This window comes from Lactuca virosa, chromosome 2 (assembly GCF_052849685.1).
Source record: "Lactuca virosa cultivar CGN04683 chromosome 2, Lactuca_virosa_CGN04683_v6, whole genome shotgun sequence".
Lineage (NCBI taxonomy): Eukaryota > Viridiplantae > Streptophyta > Magnoliopsida > Asterales > Asteraceae > Lactuca > Lactuca virosa.
The window spans coordinates 184,861,943-184,877,270 of record NC_136427.1 but is presented as its reverse complement, the minus strand read 5'-3'; the positions used below and the strand labels follow the sequence as shown (position 1 = coordinate 184,877,270).

Sequence of the window (15,328 nt, the reverse complement as noted above, 5' to 3'; positions counted from 1 at the left end):
AATGATGCTTTTCGTGCCACATAACAGGATGCATGGTTTAAATAAAATTGTTAAATGGAGTGGATTAAACTCTCGCATATTGAGATTTTAAGTTAGCATACAATTAATTTGGAGTTGATGACCATTATATTTTTAGATGATGATGTGAGAGTTTATTTAACTTAACAGAGTTTAATAGATTTAATTCTAAATGCCACAGTTTGTATGGGAATGAAATATTTGATGCGACAATTAATTAAATTTTTGTTGAGTTAAATGGGTACCAAAAAATGTATTTATTTGAAACTAGTAAACTAATATAATATAAAATGAAAAGACTTTCGTAAAGAATTTGTAACTTTACAAGTAAACTGAAAAAATAGAAAACTTTTTTTTACTTTGCCAAATTTATTTGACCCAAAAGGTTTTTAAAAATCTCTTATTGTGGATGCACTAAATGTTTTCATCACGTCAGAAAAAACTTAATATACCCCCACAAATGTAAAACTTATTCACAAAACGTATTTATGGGAGTCAAAAGGCTTATTTATGTGTCGGCCTCATGAATATGACAATCTCTTTTTTCTATATGATTGTGTGGAAACATAACACAGAGTGAAACTTTTACAAATGGTTGATTGGCATATGATTTTCTAGAATCATTTTAAGATCTAACAGTCATAATCTTTTTTTTTTCTTAATTATGAAGCAAACTTATGTTTGAGCTCAAGGAAAGGAATCATGAACCTATACTTGTGGTGTTTTATGTTTGTCGATTTAAAGCTTCTTTTGTTATACATGATGTATGGATAGCATTTATTTTGTACTACAAGATATGTTTGGTTGATTAGGATCTATACCTAATACTACGAATGCCAATCTGCCTTTTGACTCTTGTAGTTATTTCACACGTATTCAAGATAAAAACAATGAGAAAATGGTTGTGCAATTAAAGTACAATATATTTTCATGGATAAACTTTCGGTAAGGACAAATGACATGAAAATGTAATTTACTTTTGTTTAGAGTTCATTTTGGTTTTATACTTTGAAAGCTGCTTACATCGGTACATATGATCAAAGTCTATTAAATGTCTGTTTTAGGATCTAAAAACCAGTTGCATGTTATTTATTAACCTTTTTTAGATCCTCAGACTTGACATATGGTGCTGTTGGGCTAAATTTTAAGTTGTACCTTGATTATGTGGTTCAAAAAAATTTCATCAAAGTATAGAAAAACATGATTTAGATATGCATCATTATCATCATCATAAATCGAGTAACTACCCTCACCCCCAAAGCATACACACATGTATACAAAAACACAATTTAGGTATGTATTAGTATTAACATTATAAATATACTTTGTTTATTCAAATTTATAAAGATTACCGAAAAAAAAAAGATTCAGATGTGCATGTATATGTAGAAGAATTAAATCTAAATATTATTGTGAAACAAACAAAACAAATGAAGTAACATTTTATATTCGAAGCGTTTGACTTTTTTCTCATGTATATCCGAGTAAAATAATTTATTACTTCCATGTTTGATTAAATCTGGAAAAGGGTGAAGAAAAGAATGTCTTGAAGAAGAAAGCTTGATAATCCCAATTGTTATTGAGATCTTATGTCAAAGCAATAAAACCAGGCAAAAATATATGGTCAGTAACAATTTAAAAGTATACAAAGTATATAATTAACAAATGTACTTTGCTTTTTTGGTTGTGAAACCTAACAATTTCACATTTGTGGTGTCTCTAACCTCAAAGCATGTGGTCCAAAATCTCAAAGGTGCAATCCTATGTCTAGAATGCCGAATGTGTATCAACCATTAATATGCCATTAAAATGATCACACAAAAAGAAAACGAAAGATACATTCATCTTCTAAGACTATATCTACTTATTTAGCACTGGCCGACACTACCTTAGTCTTTATTAAATAATGACTTTTTATTTCCACTACATACACAAATGAATTCATATACTTTTTAGGGATATTCACAAAAATAACATTTTGGCCAATAAAAATCACGAAAAACCACAATTTCAAAAAAAAAAAAAAAAAAAAGCCCATAATGATAATCTAGTTGACAATCTATATTATGTATTGTATTTTTGATATAGATAATTTATTAGGAATGTTATCCATAATCATTCTCAAATGCAGTGAACTACTGGAAAAGAGTTTTCTAGATTTTTAGTGGACAAAAATAAACTTATTTTTATCTCCTATAAGAATTATGGATTATCTTGGTGGTTATCGACTAGTAGGATTGGCGGTTATCGTCATCTCCTATAAGTAAAAAGATTTATCTTGGTCAGGGACTTCACATATTTTTTGTTTAAATGCCAAAGACCAAAAAAAAATCTAAATAGAGGAAGAAAATTTTGAAAAGAAAAATATGGATCATTTGGGCGTATTCGACATAAAACTTTTAGGAGCTTCTAACTTAAAAAAAATTAAAAAAAAATGTCCAGGAGTTTTCTAACTTTTAACTAAAACAAAAAATTCTAAATCTAAAAACTACTTCAATTAGCTTTTAACAAATTAACCCATTTATAACTTTGCAAACTAACTTAATTATCTTTTTTTTTTTTAAATCAGAGACGTGTTTCAGATAAATCATTTTATATAATTTTACATGTCTTCCAACTACTTTTTCGGAACACTTATATACAAATAAAAACTAAAACTTCCAACTTTCTTCTACCAGTTATCAGTTATCAGTTATCAGTTACCGGTTACCAATTATCAGTTAAGTTAACAACTAATAGCTACCAACTTCCAACATTGACATTATATATGGATTTGAATTCACGTGAAAAATATTGTTTTATCAACTGGTTTATAAAGCCCTTAACCTAATATATTGTTTAAAATGTCTACTATATTTTTTTAAAACCAATGTAATCATGAGACAGGCCTGTCTTACATTTTTTTTAAGACATGCTTCTCTGAATGTTAGTAATATATATATATATATATATATATATATATATATATATATATATATATATATATATATATATATATAAAAGGAAGGGTTATTTGAAAAACAAAAAAAACCCTAAAAATCATAAAAATGCATAAACAAAATACCAAGACATCACAAAACTTTTTTTTGAATTTTTTTATCAAAAAATCGCAGCATTTTTTACAATTTCGCTGAAAAAAAATCATTTTTTTTTTGTAAAAAAAAAGTTTTTTCCAAAAAAAAATTTCAGCGATTTTGACCTAAAAGTTGCGATTTTTTGATAAAAAAAATACAAAAAAAAAGTTTTGTGATCTCTAAGTATTTTTTTTATGTATTTTAATGATTTTTAGGGTTTTTTGTTTTCAATAGAACCTATATATATATATATATATATATATATATATATATATATATATATATATATATATATATATATATATATATATATATATGAGAAATTAAATATTCTCCTATTTTTTATTCTTACTTTTCTTCCTACCTATTTATAATGATGACAAGTGTACAAATTTAAAATCTCAATCAAATTTAAATTAAATTTAATGACACTTGTCACCATCTAAAATAGGTAGGAGAATATTTAATTTCTCATATATATATATATATATATATATATATATATATATATATATATATATATATATATATATATATGGAAAAGTTCAATAGAGAATCATTATTAATCAAGAAACCAATCCAAAGCGTCGGATTTAAAGCGATCAACGTCAAAAAGAAGAGTTGTAAACTTTTATAATAGACGCACATGTACCGGATTATAACAAAACTCAATTCCTTTTTTTCATTTAAAATTTTTTTAGGCCAAGTTTTTTATCGAAAAAAAAAACGAATATACCGTTGTTCACGATTTTTCGTCCTCTTTCGATAGAGATCCATGATAATATATAAAAAACGAACTTTTTTTTTTGAAAAAAACTTACTTAATTTTCTTAGTTTTTTCAATATTTAAGTTTATTTTTATCAAAAAAAAAACTAATTATACCAAAAATATTAATTTTTTGTACTCTATTAATAAATATCAACACCGATTAAAAAAAAACTCGAACAGTGTAGATTCACACTGTGAATCTAAACTGTAAATATTTTAATTTTTAACATTCACAATATGAAAAATCTCGAACAGTTCAGATTCACATTGTGAATCTGAATTACTATTATGCACACTGTGAATCTGAGAAAGTTCACAAAAAAAAAATCGATCAGTGTTGATTTACACTATGAATCTAAATTGTAAATATTTCAAATTTTAACATTCATAATGTGAAAAAAGCTCCGATCAGTTCAGATTCACACTGTGAATCTGTCTTATTATTATGCACATTGTAAATATGAGGAGGTTCACAATGTGAATCTGAACGGGTTTACAATATGAATCTGAACACGTTCACAATGTGAATCTGAACTGAAATATCGTTTTTTTTTAACATGAATATGAATCTATGTTTAAAAAGTACAAAAAATATGAATTTTGATATATTTATTAATTTTTTTTCTATAAAAAAATAGACCTTAACTTTTTTTATCAAAGAAAATGAAGTGAGTTTTTTTCGAAAAAAAAAGTTCGTTTTTTATATATCATCATGGATCTCTATGGAAAGATGACGAAAAATCGTGAACAACGGTATATTCTGTTTTTTTTTTTTTTCGATAAAAAACATGGCCTAAAAAAAATTTTAAACGAAAAAAAGTAGTGATTTTTTTGTAAATGGTGGGTTTTTTGGTATAATCCGGTGTGTGTGCGTTCAATGTAAAAGTGTACATCTATTTTCTTGGCCGTTGATGATTATGATTTCCGACGCTTACGATTGCTCCTTGATTCCTTTGTTAATTATGGTTCTCTTTTGAACCTCACCCTATATATATATATATATATATATATATATATATATATATATATATATATATATATATATATATATATATATATATATATATATATATATATATATATATATATATATATATATCTTTGCTTTCACGACATTATTGCAAATAATGTTACTATCTATGTTAATTCCCAATTAAATAGGACGTGGTGTCATAAAGACGACGATGACAACACTTATTTCTATTGGATATTCTTGTTCTCTATTTTAGTATTTTTAGACTTAAAAGAGTTAAGCATTTTTAAAAAAAAAATTAAAAATCAATACATATATATAAATTTTGTTTTTTTTAGCCGGTTTACATAATTCAGTTTCTATAGATGCTGACATTTTTCACTTTGAAACATGTTTGGATCCGATCTCATTTGACTTATGTTGACCATTCAATCTCGTTTGAAACCCGTATGAATCCGGAAAACAAAGATATGTTTGTGCACCTCTACTTTCAACTTTATTGAGATGTAAGGCAAGGATGCTCGGAAAAATTATGCATATCTACAATTGTTCAACAAAGGTCTAAGCCTTATAGCAAACAATCTTGGTAACCCACATCAGGTTTGATTCTTTCACTACTTTGTGCGAAAGAGGTTCGAGTAGAGCGGTTTATGCGCATATATATATATATATATATATATATATATATATATATATATATATATATATATATATATATATATATATATATATATATATATATGGGAGTTTCACTTGAGATTAAAAAAAAGTAGAGATCTTGAAATTCAACTTTAGCCACATATTTCTCATTTGCCGCTCTAATGTTCCAGCGTACCGGCAGCAACAACGTATGCCTAATCATAAATGATTATATGGCAGAGAGATATAATCATATAGGATTATACATATTTATACGTATATGCCTAATCATAAATGATTATACATATATGTCTGTTCACAGATTAAGTAATCATAAATGATTATGGCAGTTGGTGGCAGAAGAGGTAGTGGTGACAGAGGTGGCGGTGATATAAGTAACAGAGGTGACTGTGGTGGGGTCGTCTGGTGTCAGAGGTGGTGGTAGTGGTGGTGGAAGTGGCGGTTATGGTGGTGGGGATGGTGGCGGAGGAGAAAGGAACGGGTGGCATTGTATAATCATTTATGATTATACCAGGCCTGCCGTGTCGGTACGCCAGAGGGTTAGAGTGACAGATGTGAAATACGTGGTTGAGATTGAATCTCAAGATCTCTATTTTATTTTTAATCTCAACAGAACCTATATATATATATATATATATATATATATATATATATATATAACTTATGTTTTTTTTTTTCAAACCAGTTTCTATAGATGCAGATATTTTCTGCTTTGAAAAAGGTTTGGATCCAATCTGATTTGACTTTTGTTGACTAAAGTTCGATCTCATTTGAAACTAGTGTTGGTGATTTTAGTGTTATCAACATATTTTAGTGTAGTTAGTGTTAACATAGAAACATACTGATTATAGTTTACTTTTCAAGACTGTAGGTGCGGGATGCATACTTGAATTGATAAACGTAAACTCAGAAATACGAGGGTCCATGGACAACGCCCCAAAACCTAAACAAAATTATATTTGAGAAATAGATAGGACATATATTTTCCCTCCGTAAACCTGGTAGTTATGTTGTCCTATAACCACCATTTTAAACTGTCATTTTCCATGTACAAAATGGAAGATGGTTATGGCATGCAAAGTTTTACCAAGTTTAATAACCGAAAATCATATTCTTCTCTATGCTTGCAAATTGTTTCGAAGAACACATAACACAATCAAGGTATTTTGTATTTGTGAATCAGATTAATCATGTAATCTGATTCGATCTCTTGGATTATCTCATGAATCTTCATTCATGTAATCCCAAGAATAATTGTCGAATTATAGATTTCGGAAAGTGATTTTCAAATACGATTCAAGAGATTATCCAAGTTATTGTTATTCTAAACCCTTAAATTCTAACGACCAGTACGAATCTAGAAAAAAAAATCACTTTGTCCACCTCTACTTTCAACTTTATGAAATGTCGGCTAAGGATGCTTGAAACAATTGTGCACCTCTATTATTGTTCAACAACGAACGTGTAAGCCTTATAGCAAATAATCTCGATAGTTTGATTCTTTCACTACTTGTATCTGTGAAAGAGGTGTGGGTATGACGGTTTATGCACGTATCCTTATTGAGATGTTGGCTAAGGATGCTCGGAAAGGGAGAAATCAAAATCAAGGCCATCAGCATCACCTCTAAATACTTGTGGTCATCCAAAGAGGTGTGATCAATGCAAAATCTTTGGACATGACCATTCTTCTTGTCCCAATCATATGGTTACTACTTACTACCACTTCTACAAAGCCGATACAATCTACTCCCAAATCTAAAGATAACGATGGCTTTCAAGTAGTAGGGAAAAAGCATAGATCAACAATAAAAACAAACTCATCAATTGTCAATTCATAGTAAAGCTCAACACGAAGACAACACATTCATGAATTTCCACTACAATACACTCCAACCCGTCTATTTGTACGATATGGGACCCGATCTCGAAACCGCAAACCTCGGGAGTGGACTCGGGCCTCTGCTTCCCGATGTCGACCCTTCATTCTTCAGTTTCTGACTCGAACTATAATCCAATGGACCCGAACGTCTCCCATTCCGATGTTTATGATCGTTTCCTTTTCCATGCCCCTTATCATTATCATTCAAGTAACCGGAATCATGTCCCGATTGCGGGGTGGAATCACCGTACGGATTCCGGACAGCCGGAGAGGAATGTCCCATTGATAGAGCCGGGGAGCTCCGTGGGGACATGCTTAGTAGTGACATCGGATTGGAATGAGTGTTTCCGTAGTATTGACTGTAAATGGAACGTAGGATTGCGTATGGAACGTGTTGTTCGAGTGAAGTCCGTGGTAGGTATGGAGAGATTGAACATAATTGGTCTAAAAAGATTAGCTTTGCCACCAAATGAGACCTGTAGATACAAGGGTAAAATTGTCATTTACTCTCATTCAGTCCGAAAAAAAAGTCATAGTTCATACTATTAATAACCTGTCGATTTCGTTCCAGGAATCGAGTGCAATTCCCGCAGAGATTTTGACAAACAGGTGCATTGTGGATTTTATGTTTGATTCGACAGACTGCTGATCTGGCGTTTCCGATTCCACCGTGTCGCCAGCATGGCCATTTGAATATAATTGTCTCTGTTGGTGTTCTCTTTGAACCCTAACTAGCTCACTTCCCGCAATCACAGCAGAAATACACCTGTAAATGAAAGTGTCAATATATAATAAACAACTAGGTTAATATATATTAATAATTTAATATTAATATTACCTTGCTAAACAGTGAACATTTGTATTGAAGCCACCTGTCTCAACATTAAAGGCAGTAGTATTCCAAATACTCGACGTCATAAAAGTGGAAAACAAATAAGCCAACAAACTCCACGAAGCATCACTCCCACCACCGACCTCCTCCAAAATCTCCCTCACCCACTCGGAATCATGATCCACCACCACCCCAACACCATTCGCCACCCTCCTCATCCTCCTGACCACCCGTTTCTCCGGCACCTCCACCGGTAAATTCCCTGCAACTCCCACCAACAACGAATGAATCAACGGTGCACCTTCTAGAAGCAACGCCCCGGAAGCTTCCGCCAGTAACGCATCAAACGCAATCGCCTGCCCGGCCTGAATACAGAACCCAATCACCGTCTCCACATCGATTATCTGTCTCACATTCGCTTCCCGCTCGATCCGGTCACCCGAGAGAATGCTGCCCGAAACCGCTTCTAGAGATTCCCGATTTGCCCTAAGAGACGAGTCAACACAATTCAAAAGGGCGGCTGTGTGTTCTTTTAGCATTCTGTCCAGCCTGTCGACTCCGTATCCACCGAATATCCTAACGAACGCGTGTAATTCCTTGAGATCTGTAACAGCTTCTGCGAAATACCCGCCAACTGGGCGTGCGCTTTTGAAGCATCTGTGGAGTGGCGCGTAGAGGATTCCTGCTCCTGAGATATCTTTTACTATGTTTTCAATGTACCAATTGCAGACTGCTTCGATTGCGGACCCCGTTTGTTGATCGTTATTGGGTTTATCGAATGTGTGGAGAGATGAAACGGGACCCGTGAAGGATTCAGTTAACAAAACTTCTCGGATCCCCTGTGTGAGGTCCATGCTCATATGCTGTTCTGCCATTAGGATTATGCTGACGTGTCTTCGGATTAGGGATTCCAGAACTGTGGGGCGTTGAAGATCTGTGTCTGATTTTAATACCGTGTGTAGACGCCTTCTGAAGTTTCCTAGGATGCATTCTCTCATGTACTGTGTTTCAAAATGTCATGATGAAATAATAAAATGTTAGTTTTGTTTTATGTCATTTAAAATAAATACATTTATTTGGATTATCATTACCTCTCTCAAGACAAACACATGATTTAGAACACAGATAGGCTCCATGTCATTCAAAACTGAGCAAAGATTTGTTAACCTCTGCATTGCAGCTTCTAACCTATAATGACATAAATAATGTTTGTATTATTTTTGAGAACAGATAATAAATTTAACAAATTAATGTTGAGGAATCAGCAATGTTACATTTTAATGGAATTATTATTTTCAGGGTAGCTTTCATAGCCTGGCAAATGTATACCAGATACCCTTGGGGATTTTGCTGAAGGAATAGAAAGTCTGGATGTCAAGTTCATCAGAATTGCTGCTTGTTCTGGAAGAAGCTGGGATTTAAAAATAATAGGGGAATAATAATAATTAGTTAGGTTTATCAAATTTAATACATGAATTTGGTAACTTTTTTAAGGAAATTGATGAAAAAGTAAGAACCTGTGTCTCCAAAGAGCCAAAACCTCCTTCAGAATCAAGAATATTGATTAGGCCTTCCAATCCTCCCATGATTGACTCAATGAGTGACTCAACATATAAAACAGCATCTCGACCAATTCTAGTTAACTGCATCAACCAATCAATATTCAGTAAATTTCCCTTCAAAAGATATTGATAAAAACAAAAAAGTACACATAAAATTTAGAGTAAGTTACACTTTTGGTCCTTATTTGAGGTTTTTGGTCCCTGCTCAATACTTTTGGGACCAAAAGTTGTCATTTTACTTGGAACAAGAATAAAAAACGTTACAAGAACCTCAAAAAATGACCAAAATTGCAAATGAAAACTTTTTTGGGACCAAAACTGAAAGAGAAAAGATTTTGGGAGCAAAATTGACAAAACCAGGTAAACCCGGGGGACCAAAAATGTAATTTAATTTAAAATTTATGAATTACCTCTTCTGGAACAATTGTAGAAGCACATTCAGGAAAGCTGCTAGCAACACCAAGCCATGCACAGCAATGTTGGGGGCGTCCTTCAGGTCCAAACATGGTATTCCTGAAAACCTGTTTTTCCATATTTATCAAAAAGATATTATTTACAAATTCTCAAAACTAACATAAATAAACTAAATGTGTATTATATATATATATATATATATATATATATATATATATATATATATATATATATAATAAAACCTAAAACATACAGTTGTAAGATGTTGATGGTAGAAATAAAGCCTTTTCAAACTCCCATGTTTTGAAAGCTGAGATTCAAGTTCATCAACACATCTGGCATTCATATAAGAATTAAAATTATATATTAGGTATGTATGCAAGTGAGTTAAAAAAAACTTTAAAAAAATATAAAACTTTGAGCACCTTGACCAATTGTATAGAGCATTCCCTTCAGATAACAAGCCTTCTTTTCCAGTAGACACAGTTGCTTTCTCCAAATGTCTTATGTTAATTGAAGAACGTGCAGAAGTAACAATCATTAAAATCGATAACCAGTCTTTACGTAATTCCTGTTTATTTAATTTTTTTTATACATTATAAACATGAGTATAAATAAATAAATAATAACAAAACTTGAATGGATTAAAATTAAAGATTACTACTACTTACTGATAGATCACATGTAATTGCAGAGATATTTTCACCCTGTGGTTTTGGAATATTTTCAAGATGGTCAACGATTTTTTGGAAAAGTCCTTTTAGAGTGGTGTCCAGGTCAAGAGCCACCATGCCAGGTGTATTCAGGAGGAAGCGGATGCGGCCCGCTGAAGATGACAGGTAGGATAAACCATACCCTCTCACAGCTGTAAAAACATTGTCTAAATATTTAAACCTTCACCTCAAGGGTAAAAAGGTAATTAAACATTTTATAAAAACCCTCACCTGCAATGTATTTGCGTACTAGACAGCATAGGTGGTCCATTCCATCCAATAAGAATCCTATTGTGGGATCATTTGCATTCTACACATGTTGACAACTCAAACTTGTTAATTAATATTATTATAAAAAAATAATATAGAAAAAATAATAATTTATCACTTACTATGTCTACAGCAACTATACGATTGGTTTTGGATTTTGATGAATTAATTCCAACATGTTGAAAATACCATATCACTTCACTTTGTGCTAATGCCAATGCAGAAAATACCATCTATATTACAAATATTAAAAAAAAAGGTTAATAGTTATATTATATCATTGAAAAATATAGATTGTAGTGTGTGTTTAATTATAATAAACCTGAATATTAGGAGCTAATAAACTCGGTTGATCAGTGAAAAATAAAACCATTCTTCCAATCTCTTGCTTTAATAATATTCTCCTCTCATGATGAATAGCATCACATGATAAAATTGCTTGATCATGCACTTCACTAAAGAAAACATACAAACAAACAACAATTATTAATTAAATTGATCAGATTAATTAATATAATTCCCATTTTAATAATATACCTTATCATTTTCTCAACTTGCTTTGCAACACTATATTCCAAATCAGCTTCTTTTTGCTTTGTACGCCCTGATTTTGCCATTTTCTTTGATTCCAATATTCTTGGCATAACATATAACTGATAATCCTCATGCAACAATATATACTACATTTCAAGAATATAAAAAAAATATATTAATTTCCTTGAACAAAAAATTGTCAACTATCATTTAGAGATTAATTACCTCGTCTCTATATAAAGTAAGAACTAGATTTTCCTTCAATACAACCTGTAAACATTAATGTAAGCAAGAAAAATATTAAGTTTATAAAAATGTAGGAATTGTATTTATAATTATAATTATAATTATACCATAGCAATATCAATGCTGGTTACTCTAAGAAGCTCATCAGGACAAACAAGATAGCCAAATAGTGCCCATTCTCTATAAGAAGTTACATTTGCCAAATCTTGAGCTCTCTGTAAATAAAGAAAAAAGAATAAATCATTTTTATAAAAGAAGTATATAGCTTTTTAAAGTAAAAGTAAAAAAATAATAAATTGTGCACCATTGGATGTGCAGAGTTTGTGAGAATGTCAGGATATCTGGGATGAAAGGGGCTAAGAAAACCCTCGTTTCTAAGCTTTCGTGTGTCTGTAGACAAAAATATAATGGGACCCACAGCTTCTAGAACCTGAAAAAAAAATGGGGTTAGTGCACAAATTGTAATTTAGTTCTAGAAAGTTCTAGAAGATATTCATAATCAAGAAAAGAAAATGACCTCTCCAATCCGAGGACTAACAAAATTCAGATCTTCATGTAACCCTTTCAATGGTGGATCATATGCATCTATGAATTGAACCAATCTGTAATTCCATGAAAAGATATAATAGGTGGATAAATATTTATATATCCTAAAGTGTATGACTTTAAACACATAATGAATACCTATAATAAAAATCACAGTCTCTGTCATTTCTCAAAATAGCATGGAAAAGGTTGTACATTTGGATCATCATTTTCCTTGGTAACTGTAATCAAATAGTATACCAGATTTTCAGCAAATGAAAAATGAAAAATCATGTAATTCTTGATACCTATAAGATATGGAAGTGGAAAAACAATATAAATGATAAAAACATAGATCATCATACATGGCCTATAGACTTGCCTTCTCAGCAAAGAGATTGACACGAACAAATGAACAAAAGAGGTCCATAAATGCATGTAAGATAAGAGAGTTCTGATGTGGCTGCAAAAAAATAATTGGAATTTAGAAATACAAAAAATTAATTTGCATAAAAAGCATAAAATATATAGAAAAACTCACCAACAGGGTAATAACAGTGCTGCTAAGATCCAATATGAGTCGCAAAGCTTGTTCTCTGAATGCCACAATATCAAGTAGTAGCTACAAAAATTTATACATTTATCAAAGAATATAAAACCATTTTTCACATTTCTTGAATGTGATTAACAATGGAGATAATAGAGTAAACTCCACAGTCCACACCTGAATCCATGGCTCCAAGCTTTGTAAGTGAACTTCAGCTTGATCATGTAAAGCATCCAAAGCAACTTTATCAACCTAAAAAGGTTAATTATCGAGTTTAGCTTTCTTAGAAATTAATGGAAGAATTAGAATGAAACCCAAGAAATAATCAAATACAGAAATACTTACACGTTCAAGTTGCAATTTACTATGATGTTCTGGAAACTTCTTTGAAAGCAGGATACAAATCTTTGGGCAATTTGGGAAGACACCCGCTTTCCAAAATGCTTCAGAAAATACATGATTTACTGAATCTGGATAATCCAGGATTTGATTCAATCTATAGATTTTGGCCATTAATCCTTGTGCAACTTGCGTAAGTTGATATACCCATTGAACATTTAATCCCTTATGAGATACTCCAGGAAGCTGGAATGATACTTCTGATCCATTATTCCGGGAGGTTCTAGAAGGCATTGGAGTGCCCATTTCTTGATTCAAGTATTCACTCCATCTTGAAGGACCTTCAACCTCCCTTGCTCTTGGGGATGTTGATAATGCTTCTTGTGTTGATAAGTTTAATCTGGATTTTGGCATTTGCATTGTTCCTGTATAATCCAATCCCAATCTATCTGAAATTTGATAACTCGTTTTCAGAAACCCTTCCAGAAAGTCAACATGTATGCAATTTCAAAATTAGGGTTCAGACCCATGCCATGTACGTTTATCAGATTTCAAATTCGCTACTAGCTAAACAATATGTTCACAATGAAGGATGCCCTAGATCTTAGGATGCTCACAATTGCATTCAGAATCCAGTTTTATTGCAGTTTGTCATGAGTTACAACCAAGTTCGAATATTTGTGAGTGTGTTAGGGAACTCCAATTCCAGGGCATGGAACTGGCTTAATGTTTTTGTGCAGATCCATCACCTAATGGTGATAATCAAGAAATGAGATTATATAAAGAAGAAACGGATGTAGTACCTTGAACGACGACAAATGTTCACGAACAAAGCCGGAGCTTAAGGCTTAGAGCGAGAATGGAGGTTGAAAAGTGAAATGGATCGACAAAACTTGTGGAATTCACTAATTCAGATCTGGGTTTTTGAGAAAGATTGGAAGTGAGGTTTATGGAGCTTATAATAATGAGAAGTTGAGGTTGTTGATAATGATATGGTATGATGAATTTTCGCTGTGCGCAGCACTCACTTGGATTTTCAGTTTGTCTGACGCCGACCAACCGAGTGCCATAACCACCCTCCACTGCTTTCAGAGGAAGTCAACAAACAAATTTTATTTTTACGATAAACCTATATCCATACATATTTTGCAAAAAAAAAATCATTTTTGTGTCAAAAAAAAAATAACTAAAAAAAAAACATTTTTTCATTGGTTACTTTGATTATTGATGAAGAGTTAAAACTCAAGGAATGAGGCCGAGTGGTATACCGAGCGCGAGGATGTTCGTGGTTGAGCTGGCCACGAACAACGGGCGTGCACATTACCCGTTGTTTCGTGGTGACTCGTTGCCGTTGTCTCTCATGCTCGGCACAACGGAAACGCACGACCAATCAACTCGAAGCACTCAATTTGAACGTTACTATAGCCGTTGAACGGCTAGTTTGTTTAAAAAAAAATTAACCAATTTATTTACCTATAAATACAACATTTTTACTCCTTATTTTTTACACCATTCTTTTCTTTCTCTATACACAAACTACACACTACATCTTCACAACCAAAAATCATGGATCCCAACCAAAATACCCCTCCAAACTACAGAAATCGCAAACCCGATAACGCTTTTGCGTTAGATACAACACCTCGCCAATTCCCGACTATGGAGTCACCTCAAGGCGGTTTTATCAATCTACTTCAAACCGGTTCCCCTATCCAACAAACACCACTTTTCCAACAACAATATCAACATTTTCCGTCTTTCCAACAACAACAAATTTCACAACAATACCAACAATTTCAACAATTACAACAACTCCAACAACAATCGTCACAACAACAACAACCACCAATTTCACAACCACCAATTTCAGAACCACCAAACTCACAACCACCACTTTCGCCGGATTTTGTTGCGGAAACGCAACCTTCACCACCACCTCAACCAAAAAAGAAAAAAGGAAAAAAAAAATCGGC

The 15,328-nt window shown here is 32.1% G+C and overlaps 1 protein-coding gene across 1 annotated transcript; it reads right to left on the bottom strand.

Annotated features, from left to right (window-relative positions):
- Positions 1-7,291: 7,291 nt before the first annotated feature.
- On the bottom strand, positions 7,292-14,447 carry GRL (transcription activator). Its single transcript, XM_079078869.1, has 24 exons — positions 14,159-14,447; positions 13,362-13,804; positions 13,194-13,268; positions 13,011-13,091; positions 12,852-12,932; positions 12,629-12,711; positions 12,462-12,546; positions 12,249-12,374; positions 12,052-12,159; positions 11,924-11,968; positions 11,702-11,844; positions 11,487-11,619; positions 11,287-11,397; positions 11,126-11,204; positions 10,853-11,046; positions 10,607-10,752; positions 10,435-10,516; positions 10,178-10,288; positions 9,723-9,848; positions 9,480-9,616; positions 9,297-9,393; positions 8,212-9,206; positions 7,927-8,139; positions 7,292-7,849 (listed from the first exon to the last, which is right to left on the bottom strand). The coding sequence occupies exons 2-24, from the start codon at positions 13,773-13,775 to the stop codon at positions 7,393-7,395; spliced, it is 4,122 nt and encodes a 1,373-aa protein (XP_078934995.1). The 5' UTR covers positions 13,776-13,804; positions 14,159-14,447; the 3' UTR covers positions 7,292-7,392.
- Positions 14,448-15,328: the final 881 nt, after the last annotated feature.

Excerpts from the sequence above, each read along its gene's own strand:
- GRL (XM_079078869.1), bottom strand. The coding sequence starts at position 13,775 with ATGCAAATGCCAAAATCCAGATTAAACTTATCAACACAAGAAGCATTA. Across the intron at positions 12,712-12,851 it reads TCAATCTCTTTGCTGAGAAG|TTACCAAGGAAAATGATGAT; the intron begins GCAAGTCTATAG and ends ATTTGATTACAG. Across the intron at positions 11,398-11,486 it reads TATTAGCTCCTAATATTCAG|ATGGTATTTTCTGCATTGGC; the intron begins GTTTATTATAAT and ends TTTGTAATATAG.